The following is a 27,354-nucleotide window of genomic DNA, read 5'->3' as shown; positions in this document are numbered from 1 at the left end:
GAGGCCAGGTGGCTGCCACCTTCCTGTGGGCCACAGACCCTTCCTGCAGGGCGATCCTAATCAAGGGGGCAAGTGGGTGTCTGGCTGCTGCTCCTCTTCGCTGCAGCCCTTTCGGCAGCTCCATCTGTGTGGTGCTGGCCCTGGCAAATGCCCAGAGATATTGTTGGGAAATGCGTTCTTCGTACTTCCATATACATCTAGCAAATTCACATGCAGCTTTCATGCGTGTGTACATTTCCCTCAATAGAGCCTTCAGCAGGTAAACTGCCATGTTTGAAAGCACCCTGAGGTTATCAAGGAACACAACTTGCGAAGAAAAATTCTTTATCGGAAGACTTGTCCTTGAGTATTATCTGGCTGGTCAAGACCTCTTTGTCTCCTTATGTATAATATTGTAGTAGTAATGTAAGGACCTGAAAACCATGGTCTGTGAAAAGATCTTTTATTCACGAAAACTCAGCAAGCACAGAATAGACAAAAATTATACAGCTGTGGTCTTAGCGACTCCACTCCAGCCTGGGGCAGCTGGTGCGTTGTTGTAAGTGCCCATAAAGAGTTCCAGCAAACATTATATTCTTTTACAGTGTAGATGTAATGTATACAGTAGATACATTATTTTCCAGTATATCCTTTTGCAGTATATATACAGTAGATACAAATGCCCATAGATACAAGACAGAAATGGCATTTTGTGGAGAAGAGGTACAACCCTATTTATAACTTTCTGGAATGAGTGAACAGGAAAAATCCCATTGTTTTCAGATGTTATAAAATAGAGTCTTTGATATAAGCATTTGTGTGAAAACACACAGGGACTTATGTAAGCAATACATTGGGAGATCTTCATCCTGCATGCCCTTCTGTAATTAGGATTTAAGGTGTCCAGTCTGTCATCAGAAAGCTGTCCTGCTCATGCGGGGAACAGTTGCCCATTTCCATCTGCATCAGCTTCCGTGCCAAAATGTTCCCTGACCTTCAGGAGCCAGGGAGCGGGAGGAGAACATCCTGTTGTGTGCACAGAAGTTCGCACAGTTCTTTGCATCGCAGCCAATATCTTGGCTTTTCAAGTACGCCTTCTAAATCTGTATTGATGATGCAAAATGCAAATCTCATTTTTGTTAAAGCCTGGCTATGAAAGAAAAGATGCTTACAGTCCTCACCGGAGAAGTTCCTCTCCCGAAGACAGGTAGGAACTGTTTTTTTCTTTTCTTTTTTTGAGTATTCTCTATAGTAGTTGAAATTCATTATAATCCATAATGCATTGGAGGAGGGGCCGTTTTTCAGTTGTTGTAACAGAGCGGTCGACTAAAGTTAAGAAGTGATTGCATTTGGGCATGGACTCTTTTGGGAGTGGGTGTGAAATGTGCTCGGCATTAAACCATGAAAGCTCATGTTGCTATCTCAGCAGGCAGATAATTACAAAGTAAATTATGTGCAGCTTATGTGGGGACTAACTTCTCTCACTAAAGAGCCGTAAGACCAGCAGTGACCGCTTGCCTACTGCTCTATTGTACTGCACTTCTGTCTTTCCACATGCTATCAAAGGCAGAACTTCTTAGGAGGGACTTTTTTTATAAATTGGCTTATTTTTTCTACTACTGTTTTATAGATGTCCCCAAGTATTGGTTTAAATATTTTAGTTTTATCGTTATTGACAGGCGTTAAATGTTTTTGTGATCCGCCTGAAGCCTTCTTGAGAGAGGTGGATTATAAACGCTGCACAATAAATTTGAAAAAAAAAAACCCACTACCTCATTTTCAGGTTGTTATATGCGTGAATGCTGAGATCCATGTTATTTCTGTTTTGGCCACCAAAGCGGTTCAGGTTTGCTCAGTGCCCACAAGGGCCATGATGTGTTTGTAGGCTTTATGCTTAGAAGCAGCTGTGCTTGCTTTTGCTCTTGATCTCAACAATAGGGACTCGGAACATGGGAAGTCTCGGGCGTCTCAAGGCAAAGGTCACTTGGATCACAGCAGACCTGACCGTGAACGTTCAGAAAAGAGCCACCATGGTGACAGAAACATGGACACAAGGCAAGTAGCAAGTGCTGCCAAAAAATTAATATAGCCATACTTATTTTTTCCTAATAGAACTCTTCTGTTTAAAAACAAGATTTGTACCATAATGCCAGTTATTAGCAGTTTGTTTAGCTTTGCCTTGCTCTCTTAGATTATTACTGTTTTTAATGCATGGAATTTCCTACCTTTAGGAGGGGGGAAAAAGACAGACACGAAAGAGAGAGGGAGTCCGATAGGCGAAAGTACCGGAGGTCCGTTTCGCCTGAGAGAAGAAAAACACCCGAGAAATCAGCTCATGATGAACCCCCTCCAAAGAAGAAGAAAGAGGATCTGGATCCGATTCTTACCCGCACAGGCGGCGCATATATTCCTCCAGCCAAGCTCAGGATGATGCAAGCGCAAATCACTGATAAAAATAGGTGTGTAAATGGGAGTACACAACTGTTGCTAGCGGATAAATGCTGTAATCAGAAACTGGAATTTTAAAATGAGTTAATGTACGGTTCAAATAGGTTTGCAACAATCTTTTACCTTAGAGGGAGATGTTGAACTGGGAATGTAGGATGGTGCAAAGGGTTGTGCCCTGCTGTTGACTGGCATTGCCAGTGCCAGAGAATCTAAGTCGTGTGGTGACAGAAGAGACTTGGAGGGCCTGTGAAGTGTAGATCAGGTCCAGCGTGGTTTTACTTTCAGCTTGCGTCAGAGCCCAGGATTACAAAGGCTGTGTCTGACTATCCCATTTTTTAACCCCGCCCTTGATACTAAGAGGTCAAGGTGGTGGTGTTTGATGCTCCCTTCCCCATTTTATCCTTGCAACAACCCTGGGAAGTAGGTTGGTTCTTGCGGACCAAGATTGCCCAGTGAGGTTTATATCAAAGTGAGGTCTTGCTCTTGGGTCTCCCCACATCCTAGTCCGACACTGTAACCACCTCCCTGCGCTGGCCACTGAGATGTGTAGAATATTTGCCCTTAAGTTTTTCCACACTTGCCATGCTTTTGTTGCGACGTTCTTGGGAGTGAAATCATCATTAATGTGAAAACAAAGTCACTTGCCTAGTCAGCGTTTGAAACCTCATGTTTGTTCCGGACACACGAGCCATAAGGGAGGAAAGCTGGCCTGAGCTGAAGCCTAAATGGGCTCTTTCAGTCGATTAAAATTAGCGGGCTTCGACTGGAGTACTCCTTTGTGGGATTGTGCTTTTAGAGTTGGATCCCCCACTTCTGGGGGTGGGTATTTTTTGTAGATTCCCCCCTCATGCTATTCCTGGGGGTCCCTTGTGAAAAAGGAGCAGCATTTCATGGGGCGTTGGGGGCTATAGGGGGAAGTGGCAAAACCGTACTCTGATGATGGAAGTCCTTCCGTCAATAGAGATTTTTGACTGAATTGAGTCACTATATTTTCCTGAAATTTCAGTTTTATAAGAGCAAATAAAGCAGATAAATATGCTTGCGCATCATGCTGAGAGCCAGTGTGGTGCAGTGGTTTTAGTGTTGGACAACGATCTGGGAGACCTAGGTTTGTTTCCCTGCTCTGTCATGGAAGCTTGTTGGGTGACCTTGGACCAAACTTTCACTCTCAGGTTAATCTACCTCAAAGGGTTGTTGTGTGGATAAAATAGAGGAGAGGAGAACAATGTAAGCTGCTTTGGGGAGAAAGGTGGGGTATAAATAAAATAACCTCAGGGAACAAGTCCTTAAAAGTGGCATTGTGTGTTTACTCAAATAGTACATTTTTAAAAAATCGTTTCCTTGTTTATATCCACAAATAAATGTTTATTTTTACAACAGTTTAGCATACCAAAGGATGAGTTGGGAAGCACTGAAGAAATCCATCAATGGTCTTGTCAATAAAGTGAACGTTTCAAACATTGAAAACATCATCCACGAACTTCTTCAAGAAAATATTGTCAGAGGAAGGTAAATGTCAAGTCAGCCAAATAAAAATCTTTTATGCTTTTATAATTAAGGCTGCTAGGAAAATAAGGGCAAACGTAGCAACCAGGTGAGTAAACATCTGATATAGATAGTCTTATAAGCTGCTAGAAGTTATTTGGTTTTAATGTTGTTAACTTTTACGATTTAGGTAAAATGCATTTTACAGTCTTTTTATTTATATGTATGTAATTATATCTGTATTCTTGTATTTTTTTTGCTTTTTAATGGTTTTGGATTGTGAAGGCCTGTGGCCATATACAATAAATTCATTCGTTCATTAAGGAGTAAGTTTCGGTTCGCTTTCGAGGGAGTAGTCCCTAGTGTTGGTCAGATTCTGCTCGAGCCATATTCAGAGTTTCAGTGTAAATAATAATGTTTTTTTGGATTTTAGGATCTGTGGAAAGGTGGTCTGCAATCTTTCCTTGACTCAACTTGCATGTAAGCCCCACTGAAATCAAAAGCGTTGGGTCATGCAAGCATTGAGAGTGTCATACGGTGGTTGAACAAGCTTTGTATGAGTTTATAGTTCAGTAGTAAAATCAATGCAGAGTTGCAACCAGACCTTCTAAATTGTGTTGTGTCAACAAAGCCATTTCTGCTTATAGAATTAAGTTCACAGTTTTAAAAATAAAACTAAGATTTTTCTCAGGTCTTTTTGTAGAATTGCAGGTAGAATTACCACAGCCCTACTAGAGTTACAGTGAACGTATTCTGATCCACGGACACGATGATAGTTTATGATTTTTGGAATGGGTGGAGGTGCAATAGCAACACAGTGTGTGGTGTGTGTATCGGTTCAGGGTGAATATTTTAAGCCTGGAGTAAAATGAATTACTGAGTTGACAGTGCAGAGGTAGATAAGGAAATGTGGTTTAAATTTTACAATGACATGATGAGTGGCACCAACGAGGTCCATTGTTTTTGCTGTTATATTTAGTAAATGTTACTATTAGGAGTGAGGTGGCATTGTCTGCCGCTACCTCCAGTGGCGTGGAGTCTTGGCTTTTGCAGCTGTGAAGTTGCCGTGATCTTACTCTTACTGGAGATGTATAAGTATCGAGACTCAGATGGATTGTGAAGCAGATGCTTTGTCCATAAATTTTAGCTCAGTCAGTCGTCTTTTACTCAGTTCTTATTTGCTGTGATTACCTGGACAGACATGGCAACTTATAACAAGATCATCAATGCGTGCATTTACTGTCTGACCTGAGATAATGTCACTTTGTGTCTCTTGATTGATTTATTAAATTTATAGTCCGCTCTTCCCACGAACAGGCTCAGAGCAGATGACATCAGAATTACATTCTCCTTAAAATTTGGACATTAAAACCATAATAAACAAACAGCTATGAGATTCTCAGCATGGTTGTTGCCACCCTCCTAGTACATGTGGACTGTAATGTCTGAAACGGGCTTCTGCCTGTCTGTGTACCACGTTTCTTTGCACCATTTTGCCTGTAGGGAGAACCAAATGCAGGGTTTGCCTTGGATAAAGGTAAATTATGGGGCAGCTCTACTGCACATGCACAGCTGCCTGCTTTTACTTAGTAAATACCATTAGTTTAAGTCTCTGGAGCACTGTTTCCCAACTTGTGGGTCCCGACCCAAAAGTGGAACTCAAAGCCTGTGAATGCGGGTCCTAGATTCTTGCAGTTTTATTGATTTGTGTATGCTTTGTTTTTAAAGGGGGGGGGGTCATCTAACCAAGGGGGTCACCATACCTAAGTTTGGGAACCACTGCTCTAGTCCTTCCATTGATCTTATGGGTGCAGCATTTGAATGATAACGAGACCCCTGTTCCATAGCATTTCCTATGCTTTTGCAGTGTAGAGCTCAGGCGTTCGTTTTCATTCTCTCCCCAGCTCAATCACGATTTACCGCAAGGGGAAACGATTGTTGTGTTACAAGCAGAATTAAGGTTTCTGTTGAGGGGGAAAACAGAGGCTCTAGTGAACTCCTAATCCGTAAAGATCCTCTTCTGACACTCTTCCTACATACTGTCATTAAAGCACGGATTGTTGGCAAACATCTTTTAGAAGATGTCGTTGACTTAGATGTTTACAAGGATTTAAATCCGGTCATGAAAATAAATTCATGGTTGAATTAGAAGGCAAATTCTGTTTGTAATTAATTTTTTCCCTTGTATGTTTAACATTCACATGGCCCTGGCTTGCAAATTGTATAATGCTTTGAGGAGATTTCTTACGATGTTGCTGTACGGTCTTTTTAAAGGGATACCAGGACTGAGGGAATGAGGAAAAAGCAGTTCGTTTAATTGAGTTGGATCCTGTGATCCGTCAGCGCAAGACCATGCAAGTTGGGAAGGCTGAAGTGGGGAGGGGGTGAAATTGCATTCACCTCCTTCTTTTATAAATGGAGCTCTGCTGATGGAAGAAGGAAGCAATTTGCCTCCGTCCCAACGCAGCCTCCCAGACCATGCGTCTGTTGTTGCACCCGGGTCCCATGATCCCTGTAGTAAATGTTCCTGGAGTCAGAAATCTCTTGGGCGAGACTGGGAAGATCAGGGATGCTTATGCAGAACTGGCACAATCCTTACGCTGGATCCATCTCATATTTAGTTTTATAAGTGTTTAAGCTGATTTTTCTAGTGATGGCGCTCCAGGTGGTTTTCGCTAGGACTATATTTTGAAAAATACAATAGACCTGACACAACCTGAGTCTGTCAGTGGTCCAAAAAGATGTAACGAAGATCACAGATCTGCCTGTAAAATGATCTTTTGTTTAAGTTGCTAAGAGCGATCAGGGCTTTTGACTAGCACCATCAGACAAGAGTTGAAATGTTAAACTTCCCATCCCATTCCACGTGACCACAATCTGAATTGCCTTTTTACAGATGAATAGAGATCTGCAGTCTGTGTCATACCTGTTGTAGCCCTTAATTTAAAATATCCACTAAAATGTGAGAGAGCAATGATGAGCGAAGAGGGAATATTTTGAAATTGGGATTACTAATTCTTTTTTTGCTTAGGGTATATGAGTGTGTTTTGTAAAACATCACATTGTATATTGATATTGCTTTTACTTTCTGCAGGTTATCCAGTTCCGTGGTAGATTAACCGGGGCTGCTCAAAGATCTGCACGGAGAGGGAGGGAGGTGGTATAGGGAAGAATATGAAATGTGTTGTCAGTAAATATATATGTAGGTTTAGCTAGTAGTTCAATGTTGATGAGCAGAAATCCAAAATACTGCAACCTAGAGGGACCATTGGCCATCTTCATGCAGCCTGGATATATGCATAATGTTATATAGTCACAGTTCTCTGGAGTTCTCTCAGCCCCACCAACCTCACAGGGTGTTTTATTGTGGGGATAATAGTAACATAGTTTGTAAACTGCTCTGAGTGAGCATTAAGTTGTCCTGAAGGGTGGTATATAAATCGAATGTTGTTGTTGTTATATTTATTTATGTCATTTATAGTCGGCCTTTCTCACTGAGACTCAAGGCAGATTACATGATGTGTGATTGGTACAGTCACTATCAAGTGCATTTCAGTAAACAATGCTATAGGATAAACGAATTCAAGTTCACAAAGACATAACATTAGCAAAAATCCAATACAGAGTTGAAGAAATGCTGAAACAGAGCATCAGCAATTCTCGGACTGACACTAGACATAACGCAGTAAGTAAAGCATAGAAATTGTCTTGCGGAACTACTTCAGCTTGTGTGCATTTTCATTTGCAGAGGGTTGTTGGCAAGATCCATTCTGCAAGCCCAGAGTGCTTCACCCATTTTCACTCATGTTTACGCAGCGGTCGTAGCCGTCATCAACTCCAAGTTTCCAAACATTGGGGAACTGATTCTCAAGAGGCTCATTCTAAATTTCCGCAAAGGATACAGAAGAAATGATAAGGTACATAAGTTATTGCACAAAACGGCAGCCTAAGGTTAATTGTGCTTCTGCTGCTGATGTTCTAAATTTGGAAGAGTCGTTCTGTCCAGTGACGTTTACTTTCACGTTTTAGTAATTGAATACCTTTTCTAGTTATTGGAGGTACCATGGAATAAATATGAAAGTGAAGTGTGACTATCCTACAGAGTCAACTTAAAGCATTTTTTAAAAAAAAATACTTGTTACAAAATACTATTAAGTTGCTGTGCGCCGAAAATCTTTTTAAAGTTTCTTAGCCTGGTGGGTTTTGTATATTATACATGATCTAGCTAATGCTATGATGTTCAAAATTGAATAGCAACATCCAGGATATGAACTTTAAATAGTCCAAGCTCCCTTTGTTAGGTTTCGAGAGCTTTGATTCTCAAAACCGTATATCCTGAAAATCGTGTTGGTCTCCGTGGTGCTGCTGGACTCAAATCTGTTTGTTGAAAAAGCTCGCTGTGGTTTCTTTTAGTTTGGAAAGGTTGATATCTGCTTGGATTTTTGTTCCCCCTTGATCACAGGAGCGAGTTTGTGTTTCAGTTTCAGGTGGGTAGCTGCGTTGGTCTGTCGTAGAAGAGCAGGATTCGGGTCCGGTAACACCTTAAAAACCAACTAGATGTCCAGGTTATGACCCTTTGAGAGTCAGAGCTCTCTGCATCAACTGACACGCCTGTTTTGCTGCTATGTTGACTCTTTCCCTTCAGATTTCACCTAGGAAAGTTGGGAGCATTTTTACAGTATTTTGTAAAATACTGTTTTACTGCATCTTAACATTATTTTGTGTAAATAAAAAAGCCTGGAAAAAATTGCCCCCACAAAGCAAAATAGCTAGAAAGTGCACTTTTTAAAAAAGGTCCTAATAATGTATTTAGCTTTCAGTAGAACATTTCCCTTTGTGTGGCTAGGTAAGACCTCTGCATAGTGGGTCAAAATGAACTGGCCTGTGTAGCGATATGAATTCAATAGTAGTAGTTAGTTACGTCTTCTGAACTTTTTACTGTTGCACAGAACCTGACGGCTGACAAATTTATTGCATATGGAATTGAAACATTCAGCACAAACTAGTTCCACTGAATTTTTCCAGTTCATTAACTGCAAAAATCAACTTGTAGTTCGGAGGAGAACAGCTTTTCTTGATCCACTGCGTAACAAGTTCTAGATTACAAGTAGCAGACTGAATCTTAAGTGTATAATTTCTATGAAATGTTTTTGCTAATGATACAAGTTGTACCCCACTTTAAATACACAGATAACCCTAGGAAGAATAGCTTGGGGACTCAGGCATGTGTGACACACACGGACAAAGCAAGCATGGGGAAATGTTAAATTTTAAACATTTGTTAAGTTTCTCAAAACCTTTGGGATGGAGCAGTATAGAAATCAAACAAATTTTCTTCATACTAATACGTTCCTTTTTTTCTTATTTTGCAGCAACTTTGTCTGACAGCTTCCAAGTTTGTTGCCCATCTTATGAATCAGAATGTGGTATGATATTCTGTGTAGTAACATTTTCGCTGTAATTCTAGTTGTTGAGAGACTTGGAAAGAAGTGTTGAGCTTAGATAGCCAAGTAATGTGGCTTTGTGGTGTAGACTGCGGTTGGTATTTAAAAACAGTCCTGAAGCTAATTAACCATGTAGCTGTTGACCTTGCACCCATAATTTTAGAGCTGGAGCCAGAAACACAGTACTTCAGCAGTTAGATACCAAAAATGTTTGGAGATTTTTTGGTAGGAAGAGAATGTATCTGGAACAAATTGTGACTGTCCTATACATTTTGCTTATTTGATTTTCAGGGTCATTTACTGTACTAGAGAATTAATTGAAATTAATTTCTTAATCTAATAATGCCACAGAATTCTGGTGCACTGTTCCTGGAACATGGCCTCATAGGGAGCTGTATCCTCCCACCTTTTCCACTGGTGAAAGGAGGAAGAGGTCCTGTTACCACTGAAAAGGCTATGCTGGGGATTGTAGGATTCATGTACACAAAGACTACATTGGACTGTGGCCACAGTGTGGAGGGAAATCTAAAGAGATCAAGTGGGAAAGCTGGTAGCTGTGTCTGTTTGGCTAGGTTTCTTAGGTTCAAAATTAGAAGCCTTGTTAACGTTCTCTGCTTAATTTGCTCTATCAAAGTCATTTCTAATAGAAATAAAATAGGATAGACTTGTATACACAAATTCACTCTTTTTATGCAAAGCATTGTGGCCACCATCTAGAGCAGAGAGAGACAACTTGAGGGAGATGAGCTAATCTGCCTCCCCCCATACTAGCACACACAAATACAACTGTGCACATCAGCCAAGAATCTATAATCCCACCATTCTAGTTTAAGTGTGAATAGCTGCTCTGTCAGTGTTCTTATGCACCACAGCTGCTGAATCATGTGCATGATACATGCAAGTGCACAACTGTGGTGTACAGGGGAAGAACTATGTTAAAGCCATTGAGAACGTGAGGGCTAAATAAGCCCTATGCCTGTTAATGCCAGGAGAAAGGACTAATGTTGCTGGCCCTTCAGTCTTTATTGTTAATTGTGGGTATTGTTAAAATGTAGCTGCTGGCCATTGATTTGGAGAACTACTTCAGGTACATCCAGACACGTAGTGAGCTTCCTGCTTTGATCATCAGGCTTCTGTGCCATATCATTAACTTCCTTGGATCGTGTCTAATCTACAGGAGTGGTTAGCTGTTTGAGAAACACGTGTCTAAAGTGCCTCTTGGCAAATGATTGGTACCCTGCTTTGTCAAATTCAAATGCGTGAGGTATGGAAAGTGAGATAGAGACTTAATATATAACAAATGTTTTGTGATGTTTGCTCTTCCTGGGAAGGCTCACGAGGTTCTGTGTTTGGAAATGCTCACGTTGCTTCTGGAAAGGCCTACCGATGACAGTATTGAAGTAGCAATTGGATTTCTAAAGGAATGTGGTCTCAAATTGACAGAAGTGTCTCCCAGAGGTGTTAATGGTATGTATGTTCGCTGTCGGTACATTTCTTTCCTGATTCCTACAGTCTTGTTAAATTCACTTTCAACTGTGTGTGTGTTTTTAACCCCAGCCATCTTTGATCGCCTTCGTCACGTCCTTCACGAATCTGAGACTGACAAGCGGGTTCAGTACATGATAGAAGTGATGTTTGCTGTGCGCAAAGATGGATTCAAGGATCACCCAGTGGTTCCAGATGGGCTGGATCTTATAGAGGAGGAGGATCAGTTTACTCATATGTTGCCCTTGGAAGATAATTATAATCCGGATGATGTTCTCAGTAAGTGTGACTTTTTGGTAAGCTTTTCAGTTTGGATTCTTTGAAGCGAAGCATTTTTTTAAAAAAAAGGCCTTGCCATAATTTTATTTTCTCTTCTCTTGAAGATGTGTTCAAGCTGGATCCTAACTTTATGGAGAATGAAGAGAAGTACAAAGCGCTGAAAAAAGGTTTGTAGTTCAAGTTGATCGTAGTTTTCCAGTATTATTTTATGAATGAAATATATTTTGTGTACGGTTCTTAGATATAACTGAAGAAATCTTTTTTTCACTATGCGAAAAGTGATTTCAAGTTTCGTTTTAGAAAGCAAACTGGTTTCATTTTGATCAGAAGGGGAAGAATGGTGTAATATTGTTGTGGTAGTCCTTGCTGCTGCTTTAAAAAAATGCAATAAATAATGATTGCATTCCTTACCGCACTCTTTCTGTGGGTCAAAGGTCTACGTCCCAGGGAGAACTAAGGCTGAAGTTGTTGCTTGTTTGAATTTTGAAGCCACCTCTAATACTCGGTTTGGAATTAAACTGATTTGTTATTTAGTGATGTGTTTTATATTTCAGACATTCTTGATGAAGGTGACAGTGACTCAGGAACTGGTCAGGATGCTGGAAGTAGTGAGGAAGAGGAGGAAGACGAGGAGGAGGAAGAGGAAGATGAAGAAGGTAGGTGTGCAGTTTGAAGCAGATCTTACTGATTATATGGAGTATGAAAGTTTAGTAAATTACTAAACACGTTCTTGGAACTTGCATAGTAAGTTCATTTTGTCATAATAAACACATTTTTCCAAATTTGCAGATAACAATAAATAATAGAAGAGGAATTCCTAAGTTGCTATAGTGCATAATTTTGCTGCTGCAAGTGAATTTACTACAAATCCCACTTCATAGTTTTCCATTTTTTTATACTATAAATCTTGCTACTTTGTTTTGGCCATGATATGATTAGGGCAAGTCTTGACCTCAGGACTGTTAGATGGTCAAATTTGTGTGTTGATTTATTAGCTGTAGCAAGCATGAAAAAGTAGAATTAGAAAAGGTAAATTAGAATGGGTTTGATATGCAGTGGGTTAGCCCGAAAGGACCTATTCCATCTTGCACAATGGCACTTCCAACAGCAGTTGTTTTTGGCATATGGACTTTAAATAGTCACATATAATGGGCATGATCCAGTTCTGAAAGATAAGGTTGAAAATTTTTAAACTTTTCCTGCGTCATGCCTATTTTCTTGAAAGCAAACATGTATGGAGTGCTGCCTTGAGGTGTCCCAAAATGTCAACTTTATTTCATGTAAGCTAAGCATTTATCTTAATAACCATTTGATAAAGGGAAACAATGTACTAATTATTAATAAACTTACCTTCAGAAGTTTTTTTTAAAACTTGCTGCAAACTGAAACATGATTGACTGGGAAGGGAGGTTCTTCAGGTTTGGTTTTTAACATTTGTAAAACGTACCAGAGATACAGATGACTTCCTTAAACAGTAACTAGAATAACATTGAGAAAGGAAAATAAACTGCCGAGTTTGTAATGTGGCAGTTACAGAATCCGCCGTCTCTTGTGTTGCTCATGTGGAAACTGTGGAAGCCACACCCATAAAAAGTAGGGCAGACACTCACTTCAAAGCAGCTGTTTTTGATTCAGGCATCTAGTTTAGGTATTTGTTTTGTGGACAACTACTCAGGAGGCAGCAAACCTCTGAACACCAGTGCTAGGAGGAAACTTCACCATGGGCCTCAGACTCTATGCCCTCTTCATTGCCCATCCAGGGCAACTAGTGAGCTGCTGTGTGAAACAGGATGCTAGACTAGAGGGACCAGTGGTTTGATCCAGCAGGGTTCTTCATATGTTCTTATGATCATATCTGTTGTGCTTACAGGTTAAGTCCAACTTGACTTGAGCTCAATTGCCAGATCTGTGGTGTTCTTACAGGCACAAAAAGCCCCAGTATGGACTAGGGGTATGCACGGGGAAAAAAATCAGTTTTTCTGCTTTGGGTTTACTGCTTCGGGTTACTGAAGCGGGAAAACAATCCGGAATTCCCTGAAACCCGAAGCGGCAAGCCGCTTCGGGTTCGGGTTCCAAACCCAGAAATCGCTTCGGTATGCTTCGAACAGAGCATACCGAAGTTAGAGGTTTCCAAAAAAAACCCGAGCCCCCCTTCCCCACTTACCTTTACGGCCAGAACAGGCCTGCTGCCACCACCGTGGCCAGCAGGGCAGCGGGGAAGGCTGCAGCCGGTTCCCTCGGCCGGCCGCAGCCCACGCCACTGATTCAGCCTCTGTGGTGACCGGCAGTGGCAGCTGCCGCCAGTGCCACCCACACTGCTGCTTCGGCCTCTGCAAAGACCGGGAGCAAGTGCCTGCGCCGCCACGGAGGCCTCTGCAGTGGCTGGCAGGACAACAGCGAACATCGGCGCCTGTGGCGGCCGGCAGGGCAGTAGTGAGCGCCGGTGCCGGCGCACGTGTTGGTGGGAGGCGGGAGGACAGGCACCCCTTAAGGCCCCAAAGCTTCCCGAAGCATTCTGAATGCTTCGGGAAGCTTTTGCTTCAGGATTGCTGGCCCTCATTCAGAAATCCCTAAGCTTTCCCGATAGAGTGCGATTTGGCTATTTTACCCAAAAGCGCATACCCCTACTATGGACATACAGTAGCTTCTTTCATTCTCCCTTCCTCCACCTCTCCAACTGGCAAGAGCTTTCTCATTTGTTTCAAGAGAAGTTCAGATGTGTGCATGTGTGGAGGTCATGTCTCCCAGCTGAAATTAATAGGGTGGTTTGCATGTCCTAAAGGTCTGGCGTGTATTTGTAGACCAGCTTCTCTTTCTTTCCTTTTTAAAAAGTCAATCTAGTCACATGTGCATCCCCAGTATGTAGTTCAACTACAAAAGGTACAGCTGGGGGAAGCTGTATGGATTCTGACATTTTAACTCTGTACCTCCCCTACTGCTTTAACTCTCAGAACCCAGGGAGGTGGCGAAGGTTCCCACACTGTGCCTGTCCTTTTCTCCCCGGTTGAGCCTAAAGCACTCAGGGCATATTTCCAAATGGGGAAATGGAGTTCAGGGAAAGAGTTAACCCACCTCGGTCAGCTGCCTTTTTGCAAGAGAATTGGAAGGGAGGGTTTCCTGGTCACAGATCCCGGCGTCACGTAGCTCTTGGCCTGCTCCAGGTGATTATGATTTGCTATCACGGTGAGGTATGCTAATTTTTAAACTCTGAATCATTATTAATTGGCAAATTAATACCACATACCTCAAGAAAGTGTTGTAATGTGGCAAATATAAATAACTTTTGAATGCAGCGTCAAGTAGCTATCCCTCAGTACTGCTTTCTGGGACGGATCAGCCAGTCAGAACTGTGACTACCAGAGTGTGATGTCCCTGATTCCTGTCTCTGCCACCTAGTCCAGAAGGATGCTGTAGTCAGTGATAACTAAAGACACTGCGAGGTCCGGGAGAATCAACAGAGACGTGTTCGGTATCTCTCAGAACTACTAAGGCAGCTTCACTTACAGTTCTAGCTCAGAAAATGGATTGAAATTAGTTCATTTAAAGCTGTTTATGGACCAGTAACTTGTTTGAAATTAGTTGCAAGGCTGTTTAAGATGTAGTATATTCATCTTTGAGCAGAACATAGATAGATTGATACATTTTTCCGTATTAGCAACTGAGGGGACAGTAGGTCAGCTTTCGTGTCGTGTTTCAGTTTTTAATCTTGCGTTTTGTAATTTGAAACCATACACATTTGGCATCAAATGATGTCTTTACGGCTGATTATTGTATTTTAAATAACATTTGCAATGTTTTGAGATTTTAATCTGTTCTTTCTACACGGTTCATCATAAAATTCCATGCTTTCTTTTCTCTTCAAGGACAAAAAGTGACCATCCATGATAAAACAGAAATTAACTTGGTCTCCTTTCGGCGAACCATTTACCTCGCAATTCAGTCAAGGTAATAGAACATTTACAATCCATGTGTGACTCCTTAGCAGTATGATTACAAATATTTCTACGTGCTAATGTGTTAGGTGTATGTGAATTACATTCCAGTTCTAAATGAATACTTTGATTAAAAAATCTATTCAAGCAGTGCACTTCTCTTTAGGTTTACTGTTAAAAGAAATTTTACGCTCGCTTGTTTTTAAAGTGTAAGGTATAAACTTAACATCCAGTCTGTATATTTCCAAGAAGGGACTGAGGTTTGTTTCCTTTATATACAGACTTTGGGATGCTTTTAATTGACTCCTTTTTTCCAAAGCAGACACTGATGTTTTCTATGGGACAGCATTCTGAAACCACTTGGAGATTTTTCTGAAGGCGGAATAATGTTCTCATTTGTTTAGTTACCATTTCTATTTAACATGATGTAGTAGCAATAATGACTCACAGATGACAGTCATCTTGTTTTTGGTCTGTCTGAAAATCTATTAGTTTTGGCTATATCTCTTGTGAAAATGTTGAATGGCAAAAATGCTGATTGGAATTGTTTTTCAGCAGAACTTCATAAAAGGCCTTGTAAATTCTTTTACTTTCTTTAATGACATGACAAAAATTGTGAATTTTCAGTCAGTTTCCCAGTGACAGTACTGATTTATCCAGTTTTGTCTTTGAGGGATTTCTTACAAACGACCTGTGTTCGCTTACTTAATGTAATGAATCTCAAAAGTCTGTGGAATATATATTCAATCAGTAAAGTTCAGAAAGTGAAAAGAGGAGGAAAGGGAAATTTGGAGATTCCCGTGTCACTTAAAGAAGAGGCTTCTCACACAAGAAATTTGGACACATCTTACAATTCCTTTTTCTTTTATTTCTTTCTGCAGTTGGCAACAGCATTGCTTGTGTATTTTAGCAAAATTGCAAGGTTCCACCATTCTAATATAGAAAGTGTAGAAATTTGTCAATATAGAAGTGATCTAAGCCATTGTGTTTGATACTCAGTATCCTCTTTTCTTACCGACCTCACTTCTCACAGCTTAGATTTTGAAGAATGTGCTCATAAGCTTCTGAAGATGGATTTCCCTGACAGCCAAACGGTAATTCTCCATAATTCCTTTTCTGTTTATGGAAGAAAGCATCATTTTCTCACTCCGGTTATTAACAAAATTAATTGCATGACACAGCAGATGGGTTAATACATGTACCTCAGCTAAATTACATCTTTTCCAGAATGTTGGTCTTTTTAGCATTGCTAGTAAATCAAATAGTAATAAATTTTATAGTTTTTCTTTCTTACCAATAACTTGCCCTGAAATAGAATGATGAAAGACGGCGCAATGTATTTCTGTTTGTAAAAATGTTTTCTCTGCGGCAACACCATTTGAAATAAATGACAAACATCAAGCAATTCAGTTTATGAGACTAAAGGGAAAGCTATGTAGTGTGTGAGTTGCTGACTTTAGCATTAAACGTTCTCACAGAACTGTCACTCCTTGGCCGACATCAAGGGGTAAGAAGTCAAGGCCCTTTTAAAACCTCATCTAAAAATGTGTACGTTTTCTCTTCAAAAACAAAGACCAAACTGATTTTTTTCCCCCAGAGGGTAGTGCTGTAATATAACAGGAAACCTGATTAGTGTTAGCTGTGTGAGTAGGAGGGGGGATTTATGCATAAAGGAGAGAGGCTGGCATTTGATCCTGTGACCTCTTTCCAGTATCGAAATCATGGCTGATGATTGAGAGTGTTGTGTCTGCACTAGTCCTATAAGAATGTCTGGAATTGAAAGAGATGAGACAGATCCACTGGACTGATCCCCCAAATATTTGTATTAATAATAACAACAACAGCATTCGATTTATATACCGCCCTTCAGGACAACAATGCCCACTCAGAGTGGTTTACAAAGTATGTCATTATTATCCCCACAACCAAACACCCTGTGAGATGGGTGGGGCTGAGAGCTCCAGAGAGCCATGACTAGCCCAAGGTCACCCAGCTGGCTTCAAGTGGAGGAGTGGGGAATCAAACCTGGCTCTCCAGATTAGAGTCCCGCACTCTTAACCACTACACCAAACTGGCTCTGTTTGTTTATGGCTCTCTTAACTCTGTTTGTTTATTTATTTACTTCATTTATACCCTGCGTTTTAACAGGCCACTGCTATGCACTTCATATACTCTCAGAGGATCAGTACAGAGCACAGAATACAGAAAAATGCATAACAGGAGAATGGATTAACCTTTGGTTTAGTTCTTATTTATTTCTTTACTTTGTTTATCTGGGTTGAAGGATACGTTTGAAGAGATCTGGATAGGGCCTGGTGAAATCTCAGTCTTAGGGTGCCTGGTGATTAGAGAAGAAGGATTTGCACAATAGCCTTGATAGCACTTTGATTTTTGTTTCATTTTAATGCATGCAGTTCTGGCATTCTGATTTCATAAAGCACATGTTAGAAGTGGTGCTGTAGGCAAAGAGTTCAGCAACTAAAATACTAAAATTCAGTCTCAAAACTGCATTTTGCAGCTAAAGCTACTGTATGACTTCTGTCAGACCAATGCTATAAAATAATGAAAGCATTTTGATGTTTAACCTGGAAGGCAGGCACTTTAAGGCTAGTCTCTGCTAGTTTTGAAAAAAATTGAGCGAGAGTGTCCTTATAGCCAAATCCATTTTCCTCCACATGGCTACGCAAGAGATTCTGCTAGAAATCATTCTAATATTTAATTAAAATATTAAAATATTTAATTACTTCGACCCCCAGGGGATATTAAAATATTATAACTGCAGTTAAAAGGGGGAAATGTAATTTGTTCTGCAAGTCATGCTGGCTTCATTAGCAACAGCGTCAGCACTTTGCCCTGTTTTATTGTATAGGAACTGACTGACTGCAGAGTTACTATTGCAAACCAATTAAAAGTTAGTATACATTTTTAAATGTATCAGAGAAATCAGTGTGTTAAAATGATCTTGAGATGCTGGTAAGTAATCTCCCCCCCCCCAAGAAAAACGTTTATTTCTGAATAATTGTGGTCATTTTAATATCTGTATATGTAAAGGCAAGTGTCCTAACTGACTCATCAATGCCCAGCCCAAACAAATAACGATCCTGCCCAATCACTGGGGATGAGCTAATCTTGCTGATTGGCTCCCCTTAGCAGCTAGTGTTGCTTAACTTCTTTGGACCTGGCTATCGTTTCCCTGGATTTCATGAGGTTGATCCCCTCTTCCTGTTGCTAATCATCTCTGCAGCCCTTGTTCTCTCTCTCTCTCTCTCTCTCGCCTCCCTGTCATTTAGCCTCATGGCCTATCACTCCATCATTGATTGGAGCAAATGTGACTCCCGAGAGAAGCGACACTTACCCACTCTTTGGGATTCACATGTTGGATGACGTAGTGTAGTGATTGGGCCAGTATTTACCCATCCTTCGTAGGGGGCTGCTTCGGAACTCTATGGAACTCAGTCAAGTGTCCTGGTTGGTGTTTATATATTTCTCCTGACTTAGAATCCTGAGCTTTGCTATGAATTATACAGGTAGGGCAAGAGACAGAGAGTGGCCAGAGTGAGAGTAGTTAGACATATGTCAGCTGTTTTGTATTAGGGGCCTAGACTCTGAGAGTTTAGGTTGCTAACTGGATCCTGCTCCTTCCTATCGCACTCCCAGTGCTGCCCAGTTCTGGCCATTATGCTGGCAGCAGGGGCAAACCAGCCCCACTCTATCCTTGGTTTTAGGTTTCTGCTATCCTAATCGGATTACGTTGTTTGTTAGATGTGCAGGGGGTTGGACTAGATGACCCTAGAGGTCCCTTCCAACCCTACGATTCTGTTTTCACATCCTATTGATTGTGCGGACGTACACTATATCATCTGCCTTGAGGCTCAGTGAGAAAGGCAGAGCCTGAATAAATAAATATACCAGCATATTTCTGAGATGCATGGAGCCGGAGTTGCCATCAGAAGCCTTTCCAGTAGGCTCTTAGGGTTGCTCCACAGATGACTTCTTCGGGATGGCTTCCTGCCGCGATGCATGTTGCATCTAATAGCATCGCCCTTCGGTTATAGCAACGTTATTTTACATTTCTAATGCGTCGCATGTCGTATTTTTACCTGTATACTTTTGAAAAACGGTACTTTCGATTCTCATTCCTGTGTTCTAAAAGAATTTTGTGTTATAGAACTTTAGGAGTTTCTTGATTGACTCACAGAATTTTTGTACAGGTTCATCCTTCTCTCTCAACAGAAAGAATTATGCAACATGATTCTTGACTGTTGTGCTCAGCAACGAACGTATGAGAAGTTCTTTGGCTTGCTGGCTGGGGTGAGTTGCTTTTCTTAGCAGATGAAACAGGATGCACGAGGAGGACTGATAATGCAAATGCACGTTCAGTTTCAGCTGGTATCTTGTATCTGGGACTGAGCATTCATGAGGCAGAGAAAATCTTATATAATCACATTTTATCTCAATCGTTGCTTTTCCAGAAGAGTCAGTTCACACCTCAAGCAGAGAAATTTGTTTCAGAGATTATACTATGAGTTGTCAGTGGTTTGTGTGCGTGTGTGTGTTTCTAAGAAGGCTTAAAACATCCATTGAAGACAATAAAAGAAATAAGAACCAGGTGTATAAAAATAACAGCAATAAGATTAATACAAGTAATAATGTAAAGTGAGAAGGCAGATTTTATTAAAGGGAGAGCCAATAAAACCACAACAAAATTACTGGAACATTTTGTAAGTTTTCTAATACGGAATCCAAATTTTTCTGGGACCTTTTGTTGGAAATGAGTTTTTTTTTCCCCCTGAGAATAGAATTTTGTCTTTGGTCTCTCATTTCTCATAATGTTGCCTTTATAATAGGACATTCTCTGGTGTTTATTGTCAAGTGCTGATAACATGGAACAGATGATGAAAGAAGAGGTTACTTACAAAAGCTGACTTTCCATTTACAATGAGCGGTTCATTTCTCCCTCTTACACATTGTTGGAAGCAGCATACTCATCTTCCACTTATTGAAAACATTACTGAAAATATTGACTTGTTTTGACTCTCTTTACCTGGAACAGTGTAGCTTTAAATAGGTATTTCCTATTACATGAAAATAACTTTCAGTTGAAGAAAACGTCCCCCCGCCAGTGTTCACAGTATAAAAAATTAAGGCTGTAGAAAAAGTCCTACGGTATCAAACAAAAGATCCAGCTAGACCGGCGTCCTGTTTGCTGCAGCGGCCAGCGGGATGCTTCTGGAAACCCAACAATCGGGGCATGAAAGCTGCAGTCCTTCCCTGCTGTTGTCCCCCAGCAGCTATTGTGGGGGATGACCATTGTCTAACCCCCTGTTAAAGCCATCTAAGCGGGGGCCCATCGCCACATCATGGACAGCAAAGTCCATTTGTTAATTACGCATCGTGTGACATTCTTTGTCCTGTTCTCACTACACATTGCCATTTTCATTGGTTCCACCCTTGTGAGAGACAAAAATAAATTCTCCAAACCATGCATAATTATATAAACCTTCACGTACATGCATGGTATAGAGAATATGGAGAGAGTTTTGTGTGTGTCCCAAAAGCCCCAGTCATTTTTTTTCCTTTTAAGGAAAATGATCTAACCTTTTCGTTGCCCTTTTTCTTTGCTGGCTCAGCATTTTGAGACGAGGCAACCAGAACTGTACGCAGCATTCCAAATATTCGCTGCATGGCCACTGTGATCGCATTCCCGTTTTCTTTTCATCCCTAGCACAGAATTCACCTTTTTCACTGCTGCTGCATGTTGACGTTTTGTCAAACTATCCATCACAATCTCAGGATCTCTTTTCTGGTTCAGCACAACCCCATCAGTGAACGTACTAAGTTAGGATTTTTTGCTGCAATGTGCCTGATTTTTTGCTCGCTTATATTGAATCTCATTTGCCACTCTGCTGAGCAGTCACCCACTTTGGACAGATCTGATCACAGTTTGCATGGGGTTTTTGCCATTCTGGATAATTTTGTTGTCATCTGCAATCTTGGCCGCCTTCACTCCTTACTCCAGATAGCTTATGAACAAGTTAAGCCGCACAGAACTAGTTAAACCATCCCATTATGCTTGTTCTCCATTGCAAGAACTGTCTGTTTCCTCCTACCCTTTGAAGACCTGTCCTCTCATCCCCTGACTTTGGTGAAGTACTTTGTCAAACATTTTTGGAAGGCCAAGTGTATAATATCTACCAGATCATTCTTATCCTCATACTTATCGACATATTGAAAAAATTCTACAAGTTGATAATATAGAAGCTATCTTTGAAAAGCCGTGCTGGTTGTTCCTCAGGAACAGGCCTTCTTCATCTATACATTTAATTATTCTAGCTTTAATACTGGTTTCTGCTTTTGCCTAGGACAGACAGGTGAACATACCTATAACTGTAACCTGTTCCTTCAGATTTTTCTTCAAGCTTGTGGTAGAGAGACTGATTTTAGTGACAAGCTGCATTTTTTTGTTAGGAAATCAAGTTTTATGCTAGATTTGTTTAACAACTTTTGGGGTATGCTGTCCAGATTCAGTGAAAAGTTAGTTTTTTAATTTGTCATCTCTGTTTAACTGAATTGCCTAAATGTCTTCCCCAAAAAGCAATCCAGGCCTGAGTATCTGTCTGACACCTTCACCTATGAAGACTGACACCGAGAATTCATTCAGCAACTTCAAAGGGCTGACCTGCCTTCCTGGCAGAGTTCTGCTGTATTTGAAGACATTTCAGTTTCTTGTCTTAATGTTAGCAATGTGCTTTTAAAAGAGAAACAATCTTTACAGTAGGCACTGAAGTATGAAAGCTGACGCTTACTGTATGGATTCAGAGCCCATTAAATGTTGAAATAAATTGCTGATGAAACAGGTTCTCTTCAGCACTGTTTCTGCTAAAATTTATTTTTTAAGCTAACGAACCCAAAATGTAATGGTGTGAAGCTAAAGATCTGTATACAGAAATGGACATTTCCCCTGATGCATGCAGGACCCATGATTTTTAGAAGCATCACCGCACGCTCCTTGAAAATTTACTCTTCACGGCCCTTGTGCTTTATTTTTTGGAAAATGCGATTTTTGGGTCTGAGCTAGCATAAGTACATTTTATTGCTACTACTACTTCTAGTATCTCAAAAAAAAAAGACATCCTTATCGTGGTTTTATAGTTCCTAGAATATTTTTGTGTTCACTTTTCTTCATGTGATTGTCTTAGTTGTGCCTTACAATTTCAGCGATTCTGTATGCTAAAAAAAGACTACATGGAATCATTTGAAGCCATTTTCAAAGAGCAGTATGATACTATACACCGACTGGAAACAAACAAGTTGAGGAATGTTGCCAAGATGTTTGCCCATCTTTTATATACAGATTCATTGCCATGGAGTGTAAGTATTTTTAAAAACTCTAATATTTGGTTTTTGAAAAGTTAGCGTATCTGTTGTTGCCAATTGGTGTTTCTATATTTTAAAATATTTCAACATTAGAATTGGTTAAAAATGGGTGTTGTGAGCCATTTTGAAGCCAACAAGGCCCATGAGTGCTGTGTGACAGTCTTCTGCATTGCAGAACAGAAGAAGGTCATAAACGGTGCTGCAGTCCGAAGAACGTTTTCCTGGGAATAATCACAAAGGGGGAGCCATGTTAGTTCATTGTAGCAAAACAAAACCGCGGCACTATAAAGAGATTTTTTCATATGAGATTTTGTGCGATGCAAGCAATGACTCCCAAAAGCTCATAATGAAATAAATATTGTTAGCCCTTAATGTGCCGCTGGACTTTCGTTTTGTTTGGAATAATTCCCATTGAATAAAATGTGACTTCTGAGGTGACCTGCTTAAGATTGCTCCATGTGCGTATATTTAGAACTTTGCATTTAAATGACTGTCAAGCATCACAGATACTTGCCAGTCAGTTTAGGAGTTTGTCATGCCTGAAGACAAGCACGTCACTAGGAAAATAAATAAATTGGATTCCTTCAATTGAAGAAAATAGACTTTGATTATAACGTGCCTCTTTTTAAATCTGTAGGTCCTTGAATGCATAACCCTGAGTGAAGAAACTACAACATCATCCAGTAGGATTTTTGTTAAAATATTCTTCCAGGAGCTTAGTGAATACATGGGGCTTCCTAACCTTAATGCAAGGTTAAAGGACGAGTGAGTAGAAACTTAACATTATACATTCCAGCAGGATAGCTGTGTTAACATGTTGCTGCAGAACCAAACTGGAGTCTTGTAGCCCCTTAATAATGAGCTCATTTATGGTCTAACAAATTTTCTTGCGTAGGGCCTGTTTATCATATGATGAAGCAAGCTTATGCTAGAACAAAAACATGGGTAGCCTTATTTCAGATCTGATTCTAAATCAGACTTAAACCAAGCAAGAAACAAATCATAGTTTGTGGTTTGGAGATAATTTAGACTTTGAACGGGGCTGACTTCCAGTAGTTTTGTGCCAGTCTTATAGTATATAAGCAAATGGTGAAAACTGGAAAATTGATGACTAGTATGGAGTGGTAGCTGCATGAACCTTTGACAACTGTGTTCTTTGAGAAAGAGCTTGGAAACGGATACAATGGTGATCTGGACCTTCCGTTAGAATACTGATGTCACAGAATTATCAATGTACACCTAAAGAATACACGCAAAGGTCTACTTGTAATCTGTGAACTACACAGTTTATTGGAACTAAATCTTGGACTATACCCAATTCCAGTTGGAACATAAGGCGAGCTTGAATGAAAGAATTAGTGTGTACATGGTGCTAGGAAGCATTTGCACTTTAATACCTGTTGCAATATTAATAGAGCACTTGAAGCACTGGACACTTTATGTATTGACTTTGGAGCATATATGACGCCTGCAAAATAATTTTTCCTAGGACTGGTTACATGTGGTATAGATTTCTGTTAAATTATTCAACTACTGTAAATAAAATAGGGAGACATTGTTATTGCACGGGAAATTGTGTTTTGTTGCTGCAGTCTTATAGTCCTGGCTACTAAACACTTTAGCTTTGTCATTTGACACTTTTTGAAGGTGACAGTTATTAGATTTTATTTCTTTTTAAAAAGGAATGGCAGAAGGAAATGATGCCACTTTGGGAATAGTAGTAATTAGATGGGTCTTTTTGATCAAACAATGCATTTGCTGTTAAGAGCGCAAGACATTTCCCCCCATTTCTGTCCTCCATCATCTTGAAGGACTATAGGGTAATATCTGGAAAACAAAACCCTTCAGAATAAACTGTAACAGGGGCAAACTTAACAGGTACTAAAACTTCAACCTTCCTCCAGACCACTTTCATTCCAGACACCAAGCCCCGGAGAAAGCCGCAGTCCTTGCCAGCCATCATTAAAAAGTTGTCTAGATGATGTTGCAGCTGGCTCTCCCATGTCTGTGACCAGACAGTGAATAAGCACTAACACAGCAGGAGTTCACACTAGCTCCATCCTGTAATGAAACCCTTCATTAAGTCATGAATGGTTGATGTTTACCACTGATAGAGCATTAAATGACAGGCTTAAACCCCTCAGTATTCTTAGACGTATGAGAGGCCTCACTTTGCCTACCTCCTCTCTCTTCCCTCACTGCTGCGTAGGATTGCCAGCACTGCCATGGCAAATGCTAGGAGATTTTGGGGAGGGTAGAGTTTAGAGATGATGTGACATCACTTCCGGGTGATAATCTAGGAATTTCCCCTAATTTCCATAGTAAAGAGATTGCCTCTGTAGGGGCCATTTTTGGCCATCTTTTCTCCCACTCCTCTGTTGACAGTGAGGAATTGAGGTCGAAGACAGGGATTTGTCCACCAAGGACAAGCAAATGCAATCTATTTATTTATGTATTTACTATGCCTATTGTGGGGAAAAATACAACGGGCTCTAGAAAGGGGAGGGTGGGCAGACAGACGTTCCCTTCTCCTCCGTCACTGATCCTGGCTGGATGATGGCGGGGGGGGGGGGCGCGGGCATGGCCACCTCCTCTGCACCTGATCCCTCCCGGGTGAAGTTCGAAGCAGGCATTACCTCCTGCTCTACGCCTGATCCTGGCCAGGTGAAGGGGGGTGGGCATTGCCACCTGCTCTGCTTCTGATCCCAGCTTGGGGGGGGGCAGACAGTTCCTCCTACTACGTGGCAGATCCTGGCTGAGTGAAGGGGGTGGGCATTGCCACCTGCTCTGCTTCTGATCCTCGCTGGGTGAAGGGTAGGTGGGCATTTCCTCCAGCTCTGTCGCTGATCTTGGCTGGGTGAAGGGAAGCGGGCATTGCCACCTGCTCTGCTCCCGATCCCAGCTGAGTGAAGGCGGTGTGCAGGCATTGCCGCCTGCTCCGCACCTAATCCCAGCCTGGGCTTCCCACCGTGGCACACTCTCTGGAGGTCTGGCTGCCTCATCTGGTCTTCCCTCCATAGCAGTGGCCTCTGGTGGTGCACCAGAGTAGGAAGTGAGTTGTCTTGAATATGCTTAGCCTTTTATATAGTAGGATTTATTTACTTTACTTCATTTATAACCTGCCTTTCTCTGCAGTGGGACTCCAAGCAGCTTGCAGCAGTCTCCTTCCCTCCACTTTTCCTCGCAGCAAACCCTGTGAGATAGTGTGTGCAGCTGGCCCAAGGCCACCCAGCAAGCCTCCATGGCCGAATTGAACCTGGGTCACCCGGATCCTACCTCTGTCAATCTAGCCACTACACCACAGTGACTTTCCAGTTGCTGCTGCTACTATTATTGAATAATCCTCTGTCAACCATGATATCAGCTGGTTCCTATTTCCCCGTCTGTCTTTTCCCTTTCAATCCTTACAGTAACTTTTTTTGCTGTCAAGTCACAACCAACTAAAGGCAACCCCGTGGAGTTTTCAAATCAAGAGTCGTTCAGAGGTGGTTTGCCATTGCCTGCTTCTGCATAGCAGCCCCCGACTTCCTTGGTGGTCTCCCATCCAAATACTAACCAGGACTGACCCGGCTTAGCTTCCGAGATCTGACAAGATCGGGCTAGCCTGGGCTGTCCTTGTCAGGGCTGCATTAACATTCTGTTCTCCGATTTTAATGTAAAAATTTGCAAAATGGCTTGGTCCCAAAGAGTTAATTCTAGTGTTTTTGACTCGTAACTTAAGGGAGCAATAGATCAGTCTCAGTTTAATTCCAGAATGGTTACCTACGTGTTGATTTCAGTGCTGAGACAGTTATGGGGGAGGGGATTGGGCCACTTCCGCTAAGGATAGGTTGAAAAAATCATTATTCTCACCATTTTCAAATCGGCACCAACCATCAAGGATCATTTTTGGTAAAAAGTTAAGTGGTGCTTCTGCTTCTTGCTGGTCTTGGTTTTCTGCGCAAATATTGTTTGTCTAATAATAAAACACTTCGAATAGATCTGGTTTTGGTTATTAAAAGTAAAGCCTCGAAATATTGATTCAGTCCTTAATCTTCTGAGTTCATCCGTTTAATGAGATTAAATAAAAATCATTATGTAGTTCACAACAGACAGTTGTTTCACAACAATCAAAAACCCTGGGAAAGAAGTTCATTTCTTCTGTTAAGAAGAGTTAGCTACCTTTCTCTTCTGCCTGGTGAGAAAGGATCTTTAATTCAGTAGCTCACAGAGGCTTACATTTACAAAGGTGGTACACACAACAAACCTGTTAAGCTTTGTGTAAATGAAACCATTCCTTTGTGGTTTCCTATGGAACTGAGGTGGTTTGAGAGGATTTTAAAAACCATATTCGTATATCTGAATCACCCCAAGCTTAGTGTGCGCGCCGCACAAAGCTTTGAAAAATGTCCTGTAGCTTGACTGCTCCATTTGTTTTTAATAGGACTCTGCAGTCATTCTTTGAAGGGCTCCTACCTCGGGACAATCCAAGAAATACAAGATTTGCCATCAATTTCTTCACATCCATTGGTCTCGGAGGACTAACGTAAGGAAACCCATATTTGTGTTTTACTATAAAATGGTCAGATTCTCAGGATTCTGTTTTCACTTCAGTATCTCAAAAGTAAATGGGAGAGACTGCGGAGATGCAGACTGGCTGTATTCCCAGTTGCTCTTGTCCTGCTCAGAAAGACATTGACCTGCAGGTCACAGTTGCATGAAAATGTTAATATTTATTCTCTAGGGACGAGCTGCGTGAACATCTGAAAAACGCACCCAAAATGATTATGACGCAGAAACAAGATGTGGAGTCATCAGATTCATCGTCAGACTCCGAATCTTCCGATTCAGGTGGTGGCAGCAGCAGCAGTGATAGTTCAGAGTCTTCCAGTGAGAGCGAATCGGCGTCCGACAGTGAGCACAGCAGCGATTCAAGTATTCACTTT

At 41.1% G+C, this 27,354-nt stretch overlaps 1 protein-coding gene across 2 annotated transcripts in view; it reads left to right on the top strand.

Annotated features, from left to right (window-relative positions):
- CWC22 (CWC22 spliceosome associated protein homolog) overlaps nt 1-27,354 on the top strand; it is a 40,262-nt gene that overhangs the window by 5,112 nt on the left and 7,796 nt on the right. The window contains exons 3-19 of one of the 2 annotated variants that reach the window (XM_054971673.1): nt 1,125-1,186; nt 1,918-2,034; nt 2,211-2,438; nt 3,808-3,936; nt 7,661-7,829; nt 9,285-9,338; nt 10,688-10,823; nt 10,914-11,120; nt 11,225-11,287; nt 11,675-11,776; nt 14,984-15,065; nt 16,086-16,146; nt 19,286-19,363; nt 22,271-22,423; nt 23,067-23,194; nt 26,853-26,954; nt 27,153-27,343. In XM_054971673.1, coding sequence (XP_054827648.1) covers nt 1,125-1,186; nt 1,918-2,034; nt 2,211-2,438; nt 3,808-3,936; nt 7,661-7,829; nt 9,285-9,338; nt 10,688-10,823; nt 10,914-11,120; nt 11,225-11,287; nt 11,675-11,776; nt 14,984-15,065; nt 16,086-16,146; nt 19,286-19,363; nt 22,271-22,423; nt 23,067-23,194; nt 26,853-26,954; nt 27,153-27,343 — 2,062 coding nt within the window. Of the gene's footprint in view, nt 1-1,100; nt 1,187-1,917; nt 2,035-2,210; nt 2,439-3,807; nt 3,937-7,660; nt 7,830-9,284; nt 9,339-10,687; nt 10,824-10,913; nt 11,121-11,224; nt 11,288-11,674; nt 11,777-14,983; nt 15,066-16,085; nt 16,147-19,285; nt 19,364-22,270; nt 22,424-23,066; nt 23,195-26,852; nt 26,955-27,152; nt 27,344-27,354 lie in introns of those variants that run through there. The other variant, XM_054971672.1, reaches the window with a different exon arrangement.

The sequence above is a fragment of the Eublepharis macularius genome, chromosome 2, assembly GCF_028583425.1.
Source record: "Eublepharis macularius isolate TG4126 chromosome 2, MPM_Emac_v1.0, whole genome shotgun sequence".
Lineage (NCBI taxonomy): Eukaryota > Metazoa > Chordata > Lepidosauria > Squamata > Eublepharidae > Eublepharis > Eublepharis macularius.
The sequence above is the reverse complement of the archived record's forward strand: the minus strand, read 5'-3'. Positions and strand labels throughout refer to the sequence as shown.